General features: G+C 40.6%; 4 protein-coding genes across 5 annotated transcripts; all 4 read right to left on the reverse strand.

Moving 5' to 3' along the window:
- Window positions 1-3,007: 3,007 nt before the first annotated feature.
- smpd5 (sphingomyelin phosphodiesterase 5) lies at window positions 3,008-7,192 on the reverse strand. Of its 2 annotated transcripts, XM_005738488.1 has the most exons (9): window positions 6,939-7,191; window positions 5,299-5,982; window positions 4,792-5,154; window positions 4,451-4,526; window positions 4,189-4,329; window positions 4,003-4,092; window positions 3,846-3,909; window positions 3,576-3,735; window positions 3,008-3,389 (listed from the first exon to the last, which is right to left on the reverse strand). In XM_005738488.1, the coding sequence occupies exons 2-9, from the start codon at window positions 5,881-5,883 to the stop codon at window positions 3,282-3,284; spliced, it is 1,587 nt and encodes a 528-aa protein (XP_005738545.1). In that variant the 5' UTR covers window positions 5,884-5,982; window positions 6,939-7,191; the 3' UTR covers window positions 3,008-3,281. The 2 variants fall into 2 exon arrangements, with proteins under 2 accessions (XP_005738545.1, XP_005738544.1); XM_005738487.1 differs by having other exon boundaries at window positions 4,792-5,982; window positions 6,939-7,192.
- A 1,155-nt stretch (window positions 7,193-8,347) lies between these two features.
- Window positions 8,348-10,352, reverse strand: LOC102200772 (speriolin-like protein). The gene is made up of 4 exons (XM_005738490.2): window positions 10,177-10,352; window positions 9,084-9,302; window positions 8,864-8,988; window positions 8,348-8,743 (listed from the first exon to the last, which is right to left on the reverse strand). Exons 1-4 carry the CDS (start codon window positions 10,334-10,336, stop codon window positions 8,411-8,413), a joined length of 837 nt encoding a protein of 278 aa, XP_005738547.1. The 5' UTR covers window positions 10,337-10,352; the 3' UTR covers window positions 8,348-8,410.
- Window positions 10,353-10,701: 349 nt separating this feature from the next.
- On the reverse strand, window positions 10,702-14,669 carry grinab (glutamate receptor, ionotropic, N-methyl D-aspartate-associated protein 1b (glutamate binding)). Its single transcript, XM_005738491.2, has 7 exons — window positions 14,486-14,669; window positions 13,575-13,928; window positions 13,403-13,503; window positions 12,989-13,189; window positions 12,619-12,747; window positions 12,379-12,522; window positions 10,702-11,347 (listed from the first exon to the last, which is right to left on the reverse strand). Exons 2-7 carry the CDS (start codon window positions 13,870-13,872, stop codon window positions 11,195-11,197), a joined length of 1,026 nt encoding a protein of 341 aa, XP_005738548.1. The 5' UTR covers window positions 13,873-13,928; window positions 14,486-14,669; the 3' UTR covers window positions 10,702-11,194.
- A 914-nt stretch (window positions 14,670-15,583) lies between these two features.
- rbm24b (RNA binding motif protein 24b) lies at window positions 15,584-20,733 on the reverse strand. Its single transcript, XM_013912243.1, has 4 exons — window positions 20,296-20,733; window positions 20,059-20,182; window positions 19,814-19,868; window positions 15,584-17,184 (listed from the first exon to the last, which is right to left on the reverse strand). The coding sequence occupies exons 1-4, from the start codon at window positions 20,461-20,463 to the stop codon at window positions 16,824-16,826; spliced, it is 708 nt and encodes a 235-aa protein (XP_013767697.1). The 5' UTR covers window positions 20,464-20,733; the 3' UTR covers window positions 15,584-16,823.
- Window positions 20,734-20,920: the final 187 nt, after the last annotated feature.

A 20,920-nucleotide genomic window follows, 5' to 3' on the forward strand; every position in this document is an offset into this window, starting at 1 on the left:
GCTTGTTCCAAAGAATGGGACTACTGTAATTGAAAGCACTTTCAGCACACTTGGATCTAATTCTGGGACTAGTTACAAGATCTACATCTGATGACCCGAGCGCAATATAAACTATAAGAGGGATTTTAAAGGTAATTCTGTATTGAACTGGAGCCAATGTGACTCCAACACTTGGATATGCTCAAGTTTCCAAATGAAACAAACAAGATGTGCTTTAACTGCAGGCTGTCAGCTTTTATTTGAGGCTATTTAAATCCAAATCAGGTGAACAGTGTAGGAATTACAACAGTTTCCATATGTGCCTCCCACTTGTTAAGGGACCAAAAGTAATGGGATAGAATAAGAACCATAAATCAAACTTTCACTTCTTAATACTTGGTTGCAAATCCTTTGCAGTCAATCACAGCCTGAAGTCTGGAACACAGACATCACTAGACGCTGGGTTTCATCCCTGGCGATGCTCTGCCAGGCCTCTACTGCAACAGTCTTCAGTTCCTGCTTGTTCTTGGGGCATTTTCCCTTCAGTTTCATCTTCAGCAAGTGAAAGACATGCTCAATCAGATTCAGGTCAGGTGATTGACTTAGCTATTGCAAAAAAAGTCCACTTCTTTCCCTTCAAAAACTCTTTGGTTGCTTTTGCAGTATGCTTTGGGTCATTGTCCATCTGCACTGTGAAGTGCTGTCCAGTGACTTCAGAATTCATCGTGCAGCTTTTGTCAGCAGTCACATCACCAATAAACACAAGAGAACCAGTTCCACTGGCAGGCATACATGCCTACGCATGACACTTCCACCACCATGCTTCACTGATAAGGTGCTTAGGATCATGAGCAGTTCCTTTCCTTCTCCATACTCTTTTCTTCCCATCACTCTGGTACAAGTTGATCTTGGTCTCATCTGTCCACAGGATGTTGTTCCAGAACTGTAAAGGCTTTTTTTTAGATGTCGTTTGGCAAACTCTAATCTGGCCTTCCTGTTTTTGGGGCTCACCAATGGTTTACATCTTGTGGTGAACCCTCTGTATTCACACTGATGGAGTCTTCTCTTGATTGTTGACTTTGACACACATACACCTACCTCATGGAGAGTGTTCTTGATCTGGCCAACTGTTGTGAAGGGTGTTTTCTTCACCAGGGGAAGGACTCTTCGGTCATCCACCACAGTTGTTTTCCATGGTCTTCCTAGTCTTTTGGTGTTGCTGAGCTCACCGGCGTGTTCCTTCTTTTTGAAAATGTTCCAAACAGTTGTTTTGGCCACGCCTAATGTTTTTGCTATCTCTCTGATGGGTTTGTTTTGTTTTTTCAGCCTAATTATCGCTTGCTTCACTGATAGTGACAGCTCTTTGGATATCATCTTGACAGTTGACAACAGGTTCCAAATGCAAATAGCACACTTGAAATGAACTCTGGACCTTTTATCTGCTCATTGTAATTGGGATAACAGGATAATGAGCGAATAACACACCTGGCCATGGAACAGCTGAGAAGCCAATAGTCCCATTACTTTTGGTCCCTTAACAAGTGGGAGGCACATATGCAAGCTGTTGTAATTCCTACACCGTTCACCTGATTTGGATACAAATACCCTCAAATAAAAGCTGACAGTCTGCAGTTAAAGCACATATTGTTTGTTTCATTTGGAATCCATTGTGGTTGTGTATAGAGCCAAAAATGTTAGAATTGTGTCGATGTCCCAATATTTATGGACCTGACTGTATGCATAAGGACTCTGCCTGTTGCTTTCTGAATAAGCTGAAGTTGTCCCACTGATGCAAATTGAGCATTCAAATAGTCTAACCTGCGTGATATGAATGCATGGACCAATTTCTCACAGTCAGGTTGAGGTAAAACATTCCTCATTTTGAATATGTACTTTAAAGTGATAGAAAGCCCATCTAGTGAACAAACCAGTTATCAAACCAGACTTGCTCATTGTGTTTCCGAGAAATGAATGATAAATATGAACAAATGTTCTCTGACCTTTTTGAGCAACAACAAATATTTGCCTCGTCTCTGTTCAGTTCTAAAATAATGTTGAAAATGATGACAGCAGATACTATGATCATTTATTGCTCCATTAATTTGCAAACAAGGGTTAGATCATTGGAGGAAAATGATGACTACAACTGTGTATCATCTGAATAGGATATTTTATGCTGGAACATGTAAAAGCTAAAGAGTAATAGTCCAAGAACAGACAACTGAGGAACCCCTGATTTAATTTGTTACATTTGTCCAGATCTAAAAACCACTAACTGAAGCATATACACGTCCTTCTTTAAGATATGATGAAAACCTGACCCATTAAACCAGCTGACCCATTCGGGGAATGGACACAGGAACTCTGGGGATGTCTTGTGATGTTTGGTTGTTCCTTTATATCCAGTGGACATGCAATTGCATTTAGATCTGCAGACTTTGTAGGTGGGATCAACAGCTTGGTCTATTCTTCTGAGCAAGTCTCAAATGAAGTGTATTGTCCTGCCCCGCCGTCTGGAGGTGCCTTTGTAGTGAATGTGAGCATCACTGTTTTGGTGAGTGGTGTGCGTCACAATCACATCCACATGAATGCCAGGACTCAAGGTTTTCCAGAAGAACATCTAATTGTACATATCAATTCACCTGCCATATTTTATTGTTGCATCTCATCAAATGTTGCAGCTCTTAAATTGGAGTTGATGTTATATTCATTATTTCCTTAATTTCAATTTCAGTTTCCAGCAACATTTAAATCACTCTGGCTTTTTATTTCGTATTTACTTTCTTCAAAGCCTCTGCTACTTTGATGAACTGTAAGACTGGCATGGTTGTGTATAGAAGAAAACAAAACTGCTACTTACTAATGAACTGTTTGTTGAAACTTTTGTTCATTATAATCATAATTGTGTGCTGTCAACATTTTGTCTAGCAGCTGGATGACAGTCACAACAGTACTATTGTCTGCTGTGTCAGAAGGACAAGTAAAAAAAATGCACCTCTTAAATGTTGTCAGAAAGAAAGGTATAAAATTCATTATTTGCATTTATTTTGGTAGGAAACTATGACAGGAGAATGCTACAGTTTTATAAAATCAACACCTCTGGCCTGAACAACCCCTGATATATAAAATGCATCGATTATAAAACCTTTATGCTATAAATCTGTATAAAGTTCACCTGAGGTATAATCTCCTTGGTCATTAAAATTACAAATTCAAGTATATAGTCAAAACACTCTTGTACCTGTACAGAGTAAAGCAGTGCACTTTTTTTGTGCATTTTGTACTGTTGTTTGAATGAGTCCTCATTCATCAGCAGAGTCTGAGTCCATAACCACATTCAGTTTCAGTCCCACAGGAATATGGTCCGTAAGCCCAGCCAGCTGAGTTATAAAGGTCACCTCTTCAATTTCCTAAATGGAAAAAAAAGATTTTATGCATTTTCTAATGATAAATTATTCTTCTAAATGAGGAGGCTGTCAGTAGTTCTGCAATTTGCAAATATTTTCTGAATGATCTACAGATATAAACATTTCAAACACAAATGAGCAAATGAAAAGACTAGGGACTGAACACAGGGAAATAAGAGAGGCACATACTGTTCGGCACTGCTTCGAAATGGAGCTTTCGCGGTACAGGATATAGTCGATCCGTCGTCCGATCCACGGCTGGTCAGTTTCAGGGTATACCAACGGAAAGGCCGCCTTAGGTACAGGAGGAGCGATAAACCTCTTTCTCAGATCCTCACTCTCCAAAGTCCTACAAGAGCATGAAAAAGACAGGGAAGGTTGCTGTAACCATAAACAGTGTGTAAGGATTTCTTATCAGAAATGTAGTTTTCCTGAAAACAACAAAAGTGGCAAAAGTACCTCTGTAGATTTTCTGGGGTGTTTACATCTTCTTCATACAATGTGGGCTGTTCCAGCAGAGTACCTTCAAAAACAAACCATAAAAATTCTCTAATCTTTGTTGAAATTTGTCATATAGTCAAACTATGAAGTGCTACAGGGAATACATAGTACAAACCGGTGACCCAGGGCTTCTCCTTTCCAGGTCCGGCCCTGCAAGGGTCTTTGTATTCCTCAAAAACAGAGTGACTCTGTTCCTGACGATCATCTAGATGAATACATTTTTAAAACTGGTTAAAAACACAATATTAATAAAAAGGAAAAATATTAACAGAATAAAGTCTTGCATGAGACAGCAACACACCAGGTGAGCAGTTGTCAAAGTTGAAATCTCCACAGAGCACATCAAAAACAACATCCTCATCAGGTTGTTTGTTGGCAGCTTGAAATTCCGCGATCCACTTAGTTACCATTTCTAACTGGATACAACGAATTTCCCCTTCACCTGAAATAGGATTACACAGAGGGTCTCCTAAACACAACTTAAAATAAAAAAATAAAAAAATTTAAATATGAAAAGATTTTATAATTTGTTTAATTAAGCCAAATCAGAAATTGGGACCTACCCTCTGGTGCATGAAGGTGTGTGCAGTTAAAATAGCCAACCACTCTCTTCTGTTTCTGGTTCTTCCCAATAAGCACCTAGAAATTAAAACAAAAACAAAAAAAAAAACAATCATGGCATCATATTTTCTGTTTATTCAAACTGATACAAAAGCCCAAGTATTAATTCTATTTTACATAAAAGCAACAAAGTCCAATGAAATCAACACTCAATACCTCACTAAAAATGTCTGTAACTTCATAAGATGACCCTCCTTATTATGCATGCATCCACTACTTCATATCACATATCACATAGAAAAAAAGAAAGACAGATTAAAGAGGGGGACGTTAAGCAATGCACCTTAACAGAAAGCAGACCCTTGGCAGCCAGTGCATCCTCTCCTCGGCTGTTTGGAAAGCAGTGGTACTGGGCCTCGAGGACAGGGAATCGGCTGGCGAGGAAGAGCCCACTGTTGAAGAACTTAAAAGAAGAACATCTGCATGGTGGCTGGCATGCATACACACCTATATCATACAGTATGTGTCCAAATTCAAGCTTCAATATATTGGTGAGCTTCCGTGCAGCCCTCTTATCAAACACTTCTTCAAGGCACAGTATGTCGACGTTGGCTGGAAACAGTGGCGATATCTCCCAGGGTACATCACTCTGCTGGCGGAGTCCCTGAGAGCTCAAAGCTCGGGGATTTTGCTGACTTGATTGGTCCTGTTGGTTAGAGTTACGGTTGGAATTGAGGAGGGGAAAGGTAGACTCATTCAAAGGCTCTTCTGTATCATCATTGGGTACACAATCTATGTTAGAATTTAGATTTAGATCATGCATTTCAGCTGGGTCAGGATGTTGACTTACTGTAGCCCCGTATGTAGGTGAGTTCACTGTGGGAAGAATGCTGCTGGAGGGGCTGAGAGTACCACAGCTGCTGGGGGAATCAACTAATATCCGGATATTAGGGCGAGATATGCCCTGCACAATGCATTGGCCAATAGCAGTTGCCCTACGTTGAGTGTTAGCCAAGTTGTTAAAGCGAGCCAGGCTGTCAGGCAGCAGACAAAGGTTGGCTGAAGCAAAGACAAATGACGCCTTACCAGTCAGCTCAAAGCCCTTGTTTGTTGCCTTCTCTGGTAAGGATGGTATCTCTCTGTGGTAGCTAAATGGCCTGCGGCAGGCCTGAAGAGGTGCCCAAAGCAGAAAGCCAAGAAAAGCCAAAGGGGCAGTAGCGAGAAAAAGAATAAAGAAGGTAATGGAGCCAAAAAAGACCTCGAGGGGGCGAAGATAGCATTCCTGTTCCAGCCGCTGACTTTGCTCCAGAGTGGTGGACTTGCACACAGCAATGAGGCGATCAAGAAACCAGAAACATGGCACGATAAAAGCCCATCCCACAGCATGGATGCCTGCAACAAAGCCATTAGGAAAGGCAGAAGCCTGCAGGGCCATGTTGATTTACAGTCTCTAAACAACAATCAACAACGTCAGAGCTTCTCGGCCTGGCCTCATTCCTGTGCAGCGTCTCCTCTTCATGGGATCCACTGGACACTGAAACAAGAAAAAGGAAATAATCGTTCTCATGGAATAACCTGCTTTACGACTTCATGCCCGTACATGCATTTCTGGAAAGCATGAAGCAACTGGCATCTGCACAGAATTGAAGGCAGTATAATCAAATGCACAGGAAACAACAGACAGCTTACTCATTGTTTACGCAATGCATAATGATTGCTTTTAAAAGAAGAGGGAAAAAAAACATGCTTGAAACACCATCTGTAGAGTTTTTATTTAACTAAAGGCAGAGTAAGGCTTCAGTGAAAATTTGCCTTGAGCACCACACCTTTGTGTCTTTACAGATCTAACACACCATCTAAGGCCCATGAGTTTATGTAAAGTAAAACAGTACAAATGTTTATCTTGTTCAAACCTTGTACTGCTGCTTTTTGTCGTTTGAAAACCACATACATATTATACACAATTATATCGATCCAAGGCGAGCATATTCTCTATCAGGGCGTTAACTGTAGCAATATGAACTGGTGATGCATTTAATTCACAGTGAAAATCCAGATCATACTACAAACACTGCTTAACAATGGACCCCCAGGGTGGTGCGTTCAAAGGTTGAGGACCATTTCTGACTTTCGATTAACATTCCTAACTATTAAAAAAATCACGGAATAAAACTAGGTTACACAAACACAGGCTAACGTAACTTAAATCATCATCTAGCCTCTTAATCAGCAAGAGATCTCTGTGCCACTGCTCGCAACATACTTGTACAGGTAAATGTAGCTGAATAACACGTTCTCTCTTCATCGGCCATCTGCAAGTAAGCTTAAGCTAACCGTTTCACTTCTCAAATTCATACTTTTGAATTCCCACAATCTTTTTCTCAGTAAATGCTAACACTTCTCTTTACATGTCGTTTATCATTATACACCCTTGATGTTGCATTGCTAGCTTAAAACACCAGCTAACGTGGAAGTCACACGTCTACTTACCTTAGCATGTAAACTGGCACAGTCCGTCTGATGAACCCACACAACGAGCAGCCGGTTGAAATGTTTATTTTATTTCATTTCTTTGTATTGTTCGCACATGCTCGGTAGAAAACACGTACGGTCTAGCTTGAAAGCAGATAATAACATTAGTAAAGCAGTCCTTTTGAACATACATAAAACCATATTGCTCTTATTGCTCGGTGTGTGTCACGTTATTAAGCCACACCCCTACAGAGTTGTCATGGTGTCTGCCCCGTATGGCACGTGACCTCACCTGGGGCGACCTACAGCATCAGCTGCTGATGTTCGCCAAATGAAAAACTGCATTGAATTTGATATTTCTAAGTCACTGTGCTGTTTATTTTCCATACATGTGTTTTTTTCTTGAATTGTTTTAAGTATATTTACTTATTGTTAGTGACGTAAATATGACTTAACGTAACAAATGAAACTTTCCGATAATAACAGTAAAATAATAAAGTCCTACTTGACGACAAACTAAACTACATACTGCGGAGCCAGCAACTGTCCTGCTTCAATTTCAGTTTTTAAAAATGCATAGCATATACAGTACTGTGCAAAAGTCTTGTGTCAACCCTAACGTAACTTTTAGATATCTGCTGTAGATAGATTTTAGACTCCCTTCTCCCTTTGTCCTAAACTTATCCAATTTCCTCTTATTTATTCATTCATTTATGTATTTATTAGGGACGAACTGCACAACATGGTAACAACAGCTCTTTGTAAATCACCTTTTAGGTGCAGAAACAGTATTTTATGTCAAACTGTGTCGTCTAACGTGGTTTAACAGACAAGCAAACAAACAAATTCGTCTGACTTAATCAGGCTGAGGAAGCAGCCAATGTGCAAAGAAAAACTTTGATAGATCCTCAGAAATCCCGAAAAGTTATTTTTCAGGACTATTTAAAAATGACAAGAACGTCACTGCAAGCAAAAATGAGGGGTGCCTTGAGATTTTAGAAAGTACTGTAGAATAACAGATTACTTCACATGTGAAACAAAGCGAGGAAACAGAACTCCAGATTGCATTAGACCTATATCGGCCATTTTGTAGTAGCTATCACCTCTTTAAAGTTAGGTCCACGAAAACTTCCTGATGCTGTATCTCATGATCCCCAATGTTGGGGATACCATAGCAGTCCACACTGCACTGAATATTGGCTGAAATCAAATTACTGTTAAGACATCTGTCATCAAGCTGTGCTTCTTATTTGTGTGTGACAGTTTTAAACCCCCTGGATACTTCATTGTTTTTCTGGTTAAATAAAGCTGGCTGATTGGTGTTGTTGAAATGACTAAACACATGTGCAATTGTGAGTTTCATTTTTGGGTTTCTCTATCAAATGGCAGACATTTTTCATTAAGCACAAAATCATAGACACACATTATTTGCTATGTCGAATCATTTATTCCAGCTTCAGGATGGTGCAAAGCCAAATTTGGATCTGGAGCTACCAAAAAAGAAGTGGCTTTCTGTCCATTTCTGCCATCATGCAGAGGCAAGTGAGCACAACCAGCAGGTCCTTGTGAAGCTTTCTAGGTGCAGTGGTCATTATCACCTTCTTCAGGAAGTCTGGATTATTGTAGTCCATTTCCTGTGTGCTGTGTTCACTTGGCCTTTCCGTTAGGATCCCATAGGTGTTCACAATGAACTCAGTAAAAGGAGGGTGAAGTGCTTCTTTATACCCACGCTGGCTCAGCCTTTCCACGAGCTCTGCATGCCTCTGAGTGAGATGAAGCTGATAGCCTTGGTCCACCTTCCCTGTCAGTGGATGTGTGCTAACCTGTAATGAGTAAATAAAAGGTGAATATGAGCACTGCCATATTAAACAGGAAACTCCTCAACAGACACATTTGTACTAATTAAATTGAGCTCCTCATTATATCATTGTGATAATTCTTACCTCTATGATCTTGTTTGGTATATTGGCCATTATGAAACCGTAGAGCCTCGTGTGACCCTGGAAGATGTAGGAGAGAATTCTCCTATCCAGCTGATAGCAAATCTCTCCAAGAAGCCTGTTTGGGGCTGAAGATAGATAATAAAAATGAAGTATTTCTTTCTTAGAGTGTCAACAGTGCAATTACAGCTCAAACATTTTCTACATTTGAAGTAACAATCACCCTTGCTGTCAAGAAGAACATCAGTTCTGCGGCTGTGACGCTCAGCTGTCTCATCTGCGTCTGTGTGCAGAGAGCTTTGGATGAAAGACTTGAAGTCGATGGGAGACGAAGATCGATGTTCCCATTTGGGTTTGGTTTGTTGCAAGTCTTTTCTGAATTGTTTCTCATCAAAGGTGCGCTGCCACTGAGTTAATGGTTCTGTTCCTGAGATGGAGCAAACTGATAAAAAACAACGGCCTTGTTATTCGTCATTAATAACAAGCAGAAAATCAGAGGTATGTGCACAGTGAAAGTTGTCTAATAAACCAGTGATTATTGCAAAAGCTTTTCTTTGATTGTAACTCCAGAGTGGAGGCGTAACCCCATCACACTTGTTTCAGTCCTTCTGAGCTGGTTGACCCCATGGCATAGACCTGATTTTAAAGTATGGATTAACCGAAGGATTAGAGAGTGTGTGTCTGTAATGACATTCCCCCCAAAATGTCCCATTTTATAACCCAATTTGACTTAAATTACCCCTTTTATCTCTCTAGTACTTTATATTATCGTACTGTATTTGAACCACTCTTTTTTTAACCACAGATGCCTGAAAAGCATGTTGCTCGTAATATGCGGGATAACAAATACGCCTCTATAAATTAAATTAAATAAAAGCAATTGTCATTATGCTTCACATGCATTTACCAAGGATCTATTGTTGCCCTCGCTAGCCTTTGTACGCTTCAAAGAACGGGGCAATGCCATTCAAACAATTAACTTGAAAATACTTTAATGTACACTGAAAATAATATTTATTAGTCATTAATACAGAGAGATTGAGGACAAAGTGATTGGACCCAGGCTATTTTTCTTTAAAATAGCCTGGGTCCATTTATTCTACTACGAAGTGTTGTTTTTTAAAATGCTGGATCTACATATTAAGGACGATTAATAAAATACAGAAAAAATATATTTATAAATGCTTACACTTTACTATACATCACGTAGACATAACATTACTTGTTTAAAGAAGTAAAAAATATAGATTTCTAATCAAAGCCAGTCAGAAGTCAACACTGATGCCACCACCTGGTGGCAAAGAAAACCACAATACCTGTTAATTCCTCCAGAGTGTCTTTGTTGAAGCTCTCCATCCTAGCTCTGAGGTCTATGTTTTCTTTGACCACACTTAATATCGACTTCAGCTGATCATTGTCCTGCCTGAGCTGGTCATTTTTTAACCGCAAGGCCACAGCAGTTTGCTCCAGATTCATTGGAGGGTCTCAGTTTCACAGCTAAGCCGCAAAATGCCCCCAAAACAAAACTGTATCACTTCAAATGACAACAGAACTCTGGCAGCAGTTGACTTTGACAGGATTCTTTTAGTTCAATGAAAACAGAGAAAGAGAGAGAGAGAGAGAAAGAGAGAGAGAGAAAGAGAGAGAGAGAAAGAGAGAGCGCATCAAGATTTTAAGTTTCCTCGATACATGAAGGAATGACCATTAATTCATCACTTTTTAAAAGGTTTCATCATTGGATTAATCTTGCCTAGCTGTCATGGAGTCGCATACATTTATATTTAGGTTTGGCTGCAGTTACGGTTTCATCTACTGCACATTTTAGCCCTTCTTATTTCTGCTTTTTTTTTTTTAGGTTAAGCATTAAAGATTCACTTTTGATCCCAGCAAACAAAAATTTGACAAAACAATCCCAAAGTCCACATGCTAATGAGACTAGATATCAACAAAGCATTCTTCTGGCTAATTAAAACTCCTCCTGGTAAAAAAAACAAACAAAAAAAACCCACCAAAACAAAAAGAAAAAACCTTGGGATCATTTTGGCAAACCTTTGTCCTTTTTAATGGTTTTGTTTGGCATAGGATACAATTTTCTAAACCAAAATACAAGTTTTGTACATATACTGCAGAAAACTGTAGCAATCTCTAAGCTGGAGGCTATGTGGTCCTACTTACACTACATAGCATCATACAAAAACTACATTTACTGGGTGAAGCAAAAGCAATCTTCAACTATGTAACGAATACACACTACAAAGCAAAGCAAAAATCAACATTATCAGAATTCGCTTCTGTGTTTGAACAGAAAACAGTTTTGATTGTCGCTCCCTTTGCTCAGCCTCCTCTGGCTCTGCCAATGATGGCGAGAATGTAGAGGAAGATGTTGATGATGTCTGTGTACAGGTTTAGAGCAGCAAAGACGTATTCCTCGGGACTCAGGGCCAGTTCCTTGTTGCCAAGAAGCATCTGAGTGTCCACAGCCAAGAACTGCAACACACAAATTTAATACAGTCAAAGATTTTCAGCAATAAATAACAGGAAAAAAAAAAAAAAGAAGTAAAATTTATATATAAAGATCTGACTTCTGTTCATGTGTGGTGCAACATTAGTTCCAGTTTCCATTATCCAAATTACAGTTAGCGCCACTATCAAGCTACGGAGATAGGTTGGTTTCATTTTGCTTGTCCACATGAACATTCAAATAACCTTTAAAGCTTCAATAATGTGTCTCTGCGAAACCACCACTCTGTTATTCACTTTCACTTTATTCCCTTTCCAACCAGACTCAACATGCCATTCGTTTAAATGTACACTCACCGGTCACTTCACTGGGTATACTGGTTTAACTGCTTGTTAAAGCAAATATCTAATTAGCCAATAACAAGGCAGGAATATGTAGCTACAGCTAAAATGAGCACCAGAATGGGTGGAACCTTGGCAGATGGGCTACAGCAGCAGAAGACCACACCGGGTGCAAGGTCAGAATTTGGTGTAAATTATAAAAAAGCATGGATCCATCCTGCCATGTAGAATTAGAGTTCTGAGAGCAAAACGGGATCTAGCCTGGTACAGCTAACAGTGTCTGGTGAGTGTAGTCCTTTAATTATTAAAAAGCTGTTCTGTGATGGTAATGTTTCTGAAAACAAACACTGCTGTCACACCGAATGTTTACATCTTTAATGCTGCCTGGGGTGCTGTGGCAAGTCTGGGTTGAAGACAGGTGTTTCGTAAAGTCTGTCTTGTTCATTTCTTTCTTCCTTATTTTCTGTGACTGTCTGCTCCTTCTTATAACCACTGACCAGACTTCTGTGAAAAGCATCTGTATGAAATTCAGCCACAAGGTACATGAATAAACCCTGAACTCTAAAGAAAGACCCTAAACAAATGTCAGCTGATTACTGTTGTTTTGATGTGTGACCAATTTAGATTAGGTTACAGCATCACAAAATAAAAGCACCAACACAAAATTTCGCACAAATCCGACCTAGCAGTAGTGACGAGTTTGTTTAAGGACTTACACAGGTGAAGAGTAATGCTCCCAGTCCAGCATAGACAATATGCAGGATTTTGTCACGGATGAAGATGCAGAGGAAGCCAAAGACGATCAAGACAATTAAACAGACGAAAAGTACCCCGTAACAGGAAGTAAAGTCATACTTGGTCTGTTGGAAGAAGAAAAACCTATGATTATTTACATATTGAAGAATGATTAACGCACTCAACATGTAGACCAGAGGCAGAGATCTACAGGTACAAACCTGCAGAGAGAAGATGACCACCGTGAAGCACACAATTGCTGTGATGCCCACAGCCATGATCACCGAATCGGTTTCATGGAAGCTGGCGATCATTCCCACCATGTAGGACATACTTAGAGTCAAAATGGACTGTAAAGAAGACAAGCACAGTACATCAGCGGGCAGATAAATCACAGATGATTTTAAAGTTACACAACTTTTTACTGTAAACCTCAAGTACAAAATGTCAACACTTTAGGACAAAAGCTGCCCGACCCCTCGACTTCTTATAAATTAACCAACTCAGTTTTTGAAAGAAGGAGTTACATAAGTGCAAGTAGGATTTCCTTCCCCAAAATCTACACAGTGATGAAAACACCCCCTGGCTTACCAGTGCAACCAGGTTCCAAGGGTGTCTACGACGAACATTTCCACAGCAGCTGATCACGCAAATGGACACAAAGAACACAATGTAGGACACCAAATATGTCCACATGTTCGCCGCTACAAACACCTTGACCTGTTCCACAAAGGTGAAAACAGCCACGAATGCGAATGTCACCATGAGCTGAGCGGTTAACACCAAGAATACCTGTAGGGAAAAGTGAACACACATTTGTAAATAATAAACAAGGTAAATATCTTGTTTGTACTGAAGTATCTGTTTGACCCTACCAAGTAGGAAATATTAGTTTTAGTCATTTGTTTCAGCTTTAAGTAACATAACCCTGCTGATTATTTCAAAGATACTTGATGAAAATATTACAAATATATGTGGCTCAAAATAACCGAAGCATCTTCTTACCTTTCGTATAAACGCTCGTCGTATGGTCTTGTTATCCAATCCAAAATCAAACTCTTGATTCTCATGAAAAGCTGGTGGATCCTCATTATGGAAAACTTCTCCTGCAATGGCAATGACAAACTGAGAACAAAGTTAAAAGAAAAAAAAAAGTGGCAGTGTTTCAAACACCCACCTGCGATATTTTCATTAAAGCCATATGCTGGTGGAGGATATGCAGGATATGATGGGTTGGCGAATCCTGACTGTCCTTGGTTGGGGTTCACGGCCATTCCGAAATCTCCCGGGACACCGGGTGCAAACGCAGTCGGTGGAGGGAAGGGATGGACACCAGCACCAGGTACGTGGCCCTCGAGCGTACTTGGACCCGGCACGTTCGTGCCAAAGGCAACGGGAAATGCTGGCTGCCCGGGGAGAGGTGGCTGAGATGCTCCCACCACCACGGGAGTGTATTCAGTCTTCTCGGTAGTCATCTCCGCCTTAGATCAGGAGCAGATACCGTCCGGTGCGCAGGGATACGAGATAACCTCTGAAAAGCATAAAATACAAAGAAGAACAACAAATATGCTACTTGACAGATAATGTTGGCAGCGAGTATACACATACACACGCAGCGATACAGAAGTCACGTGGAAGCGGTTACTTCCGGTACCTATTGTTTTCCCACAAACACCGATATCTCAATTAAAACAAGCGTTTTGTAACCACTGTACATAATGTCAGTGCTTCTGCCGCTAGCACGAGTCCACATGTGGAGCTCACTTGACACCAGGGTCGGAAAAAAAAGAATCGGCACCGCTTGAAACATCCCGAGAATCGCGAGGTTTACAGGATAAAAGAAATAGGCCACAAATCTGACTTTCATCCACGAAACGACCCTTTAGCTCACGTATTCTGCCCTCTGAATTAAAATAAGACATGGGAATACATGTCATATTTCTGACAAAGAACGAATTAGCATGTGAGTTTTTTTTCTGTTAAATTGATTAACATAATATAGACATGTTTTTCTTTAAAAAAAAAAAAGGCAGGCTAGGAAGCAGAGATCAACAGTTATGATAGCTGAAGTCTCTAAATGCTACTCACAGTGCTGGGAAGAAACGTTTCAGTTCCAAATGGCTTCCCTTTGAATCATTTGTGGGTGTCGTTTTGCAGGTTTTTTGAATTTTAAGGCACTGTGATTGCTAAAGAACGACTTCCTCTTAACGCGCTCGACAGACGGAATGCGTTCACGAAACATGGGAGAAATGGGACAGGTGATTCCGATGTTCTCACCGCAATGATTTGCGAGCTTTTTCTTTCCGTAAAGAAAGTATAGTTTTTTTTAAATACGTCACATAAACACCAAAACTCGATATCAACTAAGCCATGTTTAAATTTATTTTAAATGAGTTACTTTGACCGATGTCAGGTCATGTTCGCTTAACTTTCACGTGATTAACCAGCATTTTTTTAAGAGAAGATTTCGCCCCCTATGTCATTGGTATTCAACGTATAGTGTGTGCATAAATGCTTTAGCAAATCTTAAAATTAAAAACAAATCAAAGAACCTCCTTAAGTAATTTTGATATGGCTTGAATGCGTCAGGCCTGGCAGTGCCGCTGGCCTTCAGCTCCGCCCAACGTGTGAGTAAAATTGAAAGTAATGTGCTCGATGTGAGACAGGCGTTCGTGGGAAAACATAACCACAGAGCTCAAGGTGTCACGACTCAATGGTGTGCAATACTCACATTAACCAGCAGGTGTCAGGAGGCAGCAGCTTTGGTAAGAAAAACCGAGAGATATTAGAGAAAAATCGTTTATTAGACCTGACACAGAACCTGACCTATAAGCGGTTCCATCTGCTGTTCACTGAAGCCTCATCAAAAATGGTCTCAGAGGAAGGTGGCTGTCAAGACGCCATTCTTAAGGATTGTCAGCCCTGAACATGAGTGAGGACACATTTTATGGAGTGATGAATCCAAAGGTGAAGGTTTTGGGTTCAAATCATCATCGGTATGAATGGAAGAGGTCAGGAGAGAGATATAACAGCGAGTGTTTACAGCTATCCCTAAAACACAGTCATCTTGATGGAGAACAGAGCAAAAGGCAGCCAACATCCAAAGAACAGCTTTAAACGTCCTTTTAGAAACCTGGAGAATCTTCTTTCATACTGCCAAACAATTAAACAAGAACACAGAAACAGTTGAAGGTAAATTTTGATTTATTTCCCAAATAAAATATCTGTATAGTTGAGTCATGCATTACAAGGTCAACAGCTGTCGCTCTTGCATCAGAAAACCTTTAATGTCAAAAGACATAAAATGTGATCAATTTTAAAAACAGCCTCTCAGTTATCAAATTAGTCAAGTATCAAAAGTGACATTAAAGAGCTATTAATCTATTAGACAACATAAAAACAACAGAACAGTATAGAAAAAAAGAAACACTTTAAAGTTACTGCTACCTTTCCACTCATCATTTGTTCTTTATACAGACGACAGCTTTGCAAAGCCGAGCGTTCACATCCATCATATGCTCTTGATCATGAGAAATGCAGCAGCACACATGGACATGTTCCACAGTAGACTTTTATACTAACATATGAAAACAAAGGGTTTATTGCTGTAAGGCTCCATAATAAATACATAAATAGCATAATTTAAACACACGATGAAACATTTTATGAAAATGAAAGATTCACATTCAACAGCGTTTCTTCCCTTTAGCTGAACATACTTGAGTGATTAAAAGGGAAGACGCGCGAGTGCTTTTACCAGCTTCAGCTGTCACCAGAGCATTTTGTCTTATGTACCGCAGAAAAAAAATACTTTTTAAAAGGGATTTCTTTTCCCAAGGGTCTCTAATCTACCTCACTCCAAACAATAATATATATGTGTGTGTATATATATATATAAAGTCTTAATAAACACTGACGTTTCCATCAGTGCCTGGATAGCTTTGTGAAACAAAAAGAAAAAAATGGTCCGAAACTATTTCAATACTGAGAACTGCATGAAGGTGTAACATACTGTCGCCAGGTGTTATCGCTGATTTTTAAATTAGCGTGGAAGAAATCTGATCATAAGACATGAATGCACTTTGGACTTACCCCTGCAACATATATACAAAACTCAGCAACAGCTGTCTTGATGTCCAGCGAGTCAACTTCAGTTAACCTGACAAATTTTTTACTGCTGAATAAATATTAAATATTCATTTATATCCAATACTGATCTCACTTGAATAAAATATACATTCCTCACTTGTCTCAACATTGTCTTCTCGCTCTTTGGTAGAGGTTCTGCTTAGTTAAAACCTGGAAGTGACAACCTTTCTTTTCTTTTTAAATCAGCCTCAATCTGTCTGCATCTCCTCCCTTCACCCTCTTCGTGGAAAGAGCTCACCTCCCCTTCTTTTCTTTCTGTAAGGTAGTCTTAAAGGTTTTACTGCATGCGATCTGTCTGGAGCTGCTGAGGCTGATACTGACTGAAGGCCGCAGCAGCTGCTGCTGCTCCTGGGGTGGCAGCGGTGGCAAGCGGCTGCTGGACAGCGTACCCATACCCCGCTGTAGTCATGTAGCTCGTCGGTGCTGGTGAAGCTGCGTACGGATACTGCTCATAGGCAGCAGCTGCAGCAGCAGCAGTCGCAGCAGCTGCAGAGTACTGGGCATAAGCTGCTCCAGTATAGTCAAGGTATGGGGAAGTGGCAGCAGCAGCTGTTGCTGTAGCCGCAGACGGTTGTACATGAGGGATCACCACGCTGGGTTGGACAAAGGCTTGAGGGAAGACATAATGAGCTGGGATCCTGTAGGACACAAAGATGCACAGGGTCAGAACAGAGCCACAGTCAGTCATCTTTCCAACGCTGGAAAACTGAAAAGCAGGTGCCAAATATGTCAGTCCAGTCCTCAGAACACAGCAAATCCATTCATTAACGGAAAAAATAAAAACCCTACCTAGAAATGAAACGTTAAAAAGCAGCAAAAACCACAAAGAAACACAAGCGTAGCTTTAAATTTCAAAAAGCACCCGAATCTGAAACACAGTGAGGCATTAAAAGAAGACATAGCCAAGCTCTGCACCCCAACGCTTCACTGAAAACCATATTTGACAAAATGCGAGCTTATCGCAAAAACACAACATATCAGTTCGAGAAATGGACATGGTTCTGCCCACATACTGCAACACCAACACCACACATACAAGCATGCCCACACATGTTAATAGGTCCTTAAACGCAAAAGAAAAAGAGAAAAATGACTGTTTTGCACGTAGCTGTTAAAGTAACCATACAGCATCTTATCAAAAGTAGGTGCTTAGCTGTATCATGTTGTGCAGATGGCTGTTTGAAAAAGAAATAAACAAGACTGTGTAATAAAGGGACATCTCCATTTGATGATGATGGAAACATACAACCTTTGTATCTGGGTAAACTTGCCTCCACTTTAAACTTCTGTCAGAGTCACACTAACCAAATACACAGAGGAGCAGGTGTAAAGTATATTTATCCACTGACACGTGCACCTCTTCTACCCTTCCAGACATACCACCACCCCGCGCAAATACACACGCACGGCCAACTTGAGTGACAAGGGAGGCTGGCTGCATGCTATTTTTGCTCCTCTTGTCATCGCAAAAGGACAAGCTGATCTTCTCCTTCAGTGACACATGGCAGAGCTCTCCTCAACAACTGCCTACACCTCACTACGATCAGACTGAAGGTGTCCCCACTGATAAGTGAAAATGGGAGGCGAAACAAAGGCTAACTCTTTTGTCTTATAGAGGCACATCGATTCCAGAAAACTCCCAATGCTTATTTTTGAGCGTGACCCGTCTAATTACTTTAACAGCTTTCAACTTGACAAGACAGAAGCCATCACGCTGGTATCCTCGCTTTGTGACGCAACTTGGTTTTACTACAAAGTGTTTAAATGCTGTAAAGGTCACAGCTGACTTTAAGTGTGACTACTGAAAGGAGGGCATGGAGGTTTTGTCGTCCTGCAAGTGGAGAGCTAAATAAAGGTGCATTGTAAATCACCAGGGCACATGGGTAATCCCCAGCACATAACCAAAACGCCTCATGGGCGCATGGCTCGTCCCACCTGTCGTCCGCAGCCGAGCGGCTCCGTCTCTGCCATACATTATTAACAGCGCTGCTGAGTGACTCCCTTTTTTCCATCTGAATTTGAGAGGCCATGCGGATCACTGTAGCCAACAGCTGCTGCCTAAGAGACGAGCTAAGAGCTCTTGTCTTCACCCTATATTGCAGGGACTATATGAGCACACCTAAACTCATGTGTCACAGCTAAAATAATGAATTCATAACACTAAAATTTCAGCAGAGAGATCCAGCTTTAATTTGAAACCTTTTTGTTAAAAAAAATAACTTACTTCACCAAAGCACAGCCTTTCTGCAAAGAGGGAGGCAATCGAACACACTCATACACACCACTTGAGTGATGGCAAAAAAAAAAAAAAAAACACTGAATATTTGTGACTGATCAGAAAGAAAATGTTCAGTATATGTACCTGTAGATGTAAGCTACAAATGAAAGCAGTAAGTTAATTGAAAAAAAAAAAAAAACAATAAAAAAAACAAAACAAAACACAGCATCATGGGTAAGGAAACAGAAAATGAACTCCCACATGCAAGCCAGTGTTTGTTTTGTTGCCGGGGATTGAATTTGAAATTAACACACTGAGTGATCGTCAACCCCAACCCCTTTTGACAACAAAACACAGTGAACTTCATGTTAACCAGAAACCAGGAATAAATAAACAAAAACACAGGCTAAAGCACAATCATTAAAACGGGAAAAAGAATCAACACCCCATCGCAGAGTTATAACTCCCTATGATGACTGGAAAAGTCTGTATGAAAAAATCCCCTTCTGAACGCCCCACATCCCCCACTGCAAGTAGAAGTAAGCACACAGTTAAGCTGAACGCCACATCATACTGAAAACAAGGCACACACCAATCTATGTACTATGGAAAACTGAAAAAAAAAATCATCAAAGAAAACAACAACAGCAGAAGATGTCCATGCATCTAGTCACCATTTCTGTTCGTTTGTGTATGTCAGAGTATACAGGTAACACTTTAGCGCTCTGCCCAATGCAGACTCAGCTATTCCTCAAATCATCATGTCACTTCATCAGCTATTTTAACCGTTACCGACCCTGTCAGATCAGAGAGAAATAGACAACATGAAGACAAGTCCTGCAGTGGCTGGGGACAAACGCTCACTTCCTTCACAATCAACCTCAAGCAGAGGGGCACACATGTACACTCACATGTCATCAGTCAGGGTGAAACAGATGGAGGCAATAATAAATACACGTTTAAAACAATAATAATGAAAAAAATATAGTCAAGGGCATTTCTAATAGAGACAGATTTTTGTGACAGAAACAAAATGTAGCTTCACATACCCGTAAGGTCTCTGGATGAATGCTGGATGGATCTGAGGCACACCAAATGCAAAGCCTGGAGTTGATACAGACCATTGTGAAACATTTGTTTAAAATCTTTAAAATAAAAATAACCCAGGAAGAAAAATACCTACAAGTTTTCTTAGATTTGTTTCCATAAACTTTAATTAGCTTAATTTAGTTTAGTTCTTTTTATATTCGATTGTAAAAGAAAAGAAAAACAAAACTGAGGTCCAGTCCCTCACCTGGCTGAATGACCCTGGGTTTGGCCCCAAGATACGCCAGGTTCACATTGGCTTTCCTTCCATCTATTATGGGGTTGGGGTCCTTGCAGGCTCGGTCGGCAGAGGCCCGGTCTGCCATGGTCACCTAAATTAGGACAACGCGTTTTCCATGAGATGATACTCCTGCACGCGAAACAGCGCATTCTACTTGACTTGTTCAGCTGACCGGATCGTTATATAATTACAAGATTTACTTACGAATCCATAACCTCTGGATTTGCCCGTCTGCCGGTCAGTGATAACAACGGCCTCTTCGATTTCTCCAAACACCTCGAAGTATTTTCTCAGACTTGAGTCGGTTGTGTGATAAGGAAGACCTCCCACAAAGATCTTGGTGAAGGTGGTGTCTTTCTGTGCCGCGTGCATTGTGTGAAAGCTGTGTTTCGAAATGATTTCCGGGGAGTTTTAAAAGTTAGATAAAGGAAAGAGGAGCGTTCAGTGTGCGGACAGGAGGCCCCCCGAAAGTGTGACTGTGCGTCTGAAAGAGGAGGAAGACACCTGTTTGTTGTGTGTGTGCTTCCCAGTTGTCAGTGTGCGTGACACGGATCCTTAACTCCACCCAGATCCAGACCACCACACCGTGTTCAGGCTCCCTACTGTCGCACAACTGCTGAAACTGTCACAAGGTCACGCAGCGTAGAGCTGAATAAAGTTACTCAGTTACTTCGACCATGTATGTTCATATATAAGTTAGGGTTGACTGGGAAATAATAGCATGTTGGGAATGTCAGTTCTCCCCGGAAACTCGTGCAGTCCGTGGGTGCACAGCACTTGCTGGGGTGTAATTTAATAAGTTCATAATGAAAGTGCAAAAAAAAAAAAA

The sequence above is a fragment of the Pundamilia nyererei genome, unplaced genomic scaffold (assembly GCF_000239375.1).
Source record: "Pundamilia nyererei isolate P.nyererei 1_Seehausen unplaced genomic scaffold, PunNye1.0 scaffold00084, whole genome shotgun sequence".
Classification (NCBI taxonomy): Eukaryota; Metazoa; Chordata; class Actinopteri; order Cichliformes; family Cichlidae; genus Pundamilia; species Pundamilia nyererei.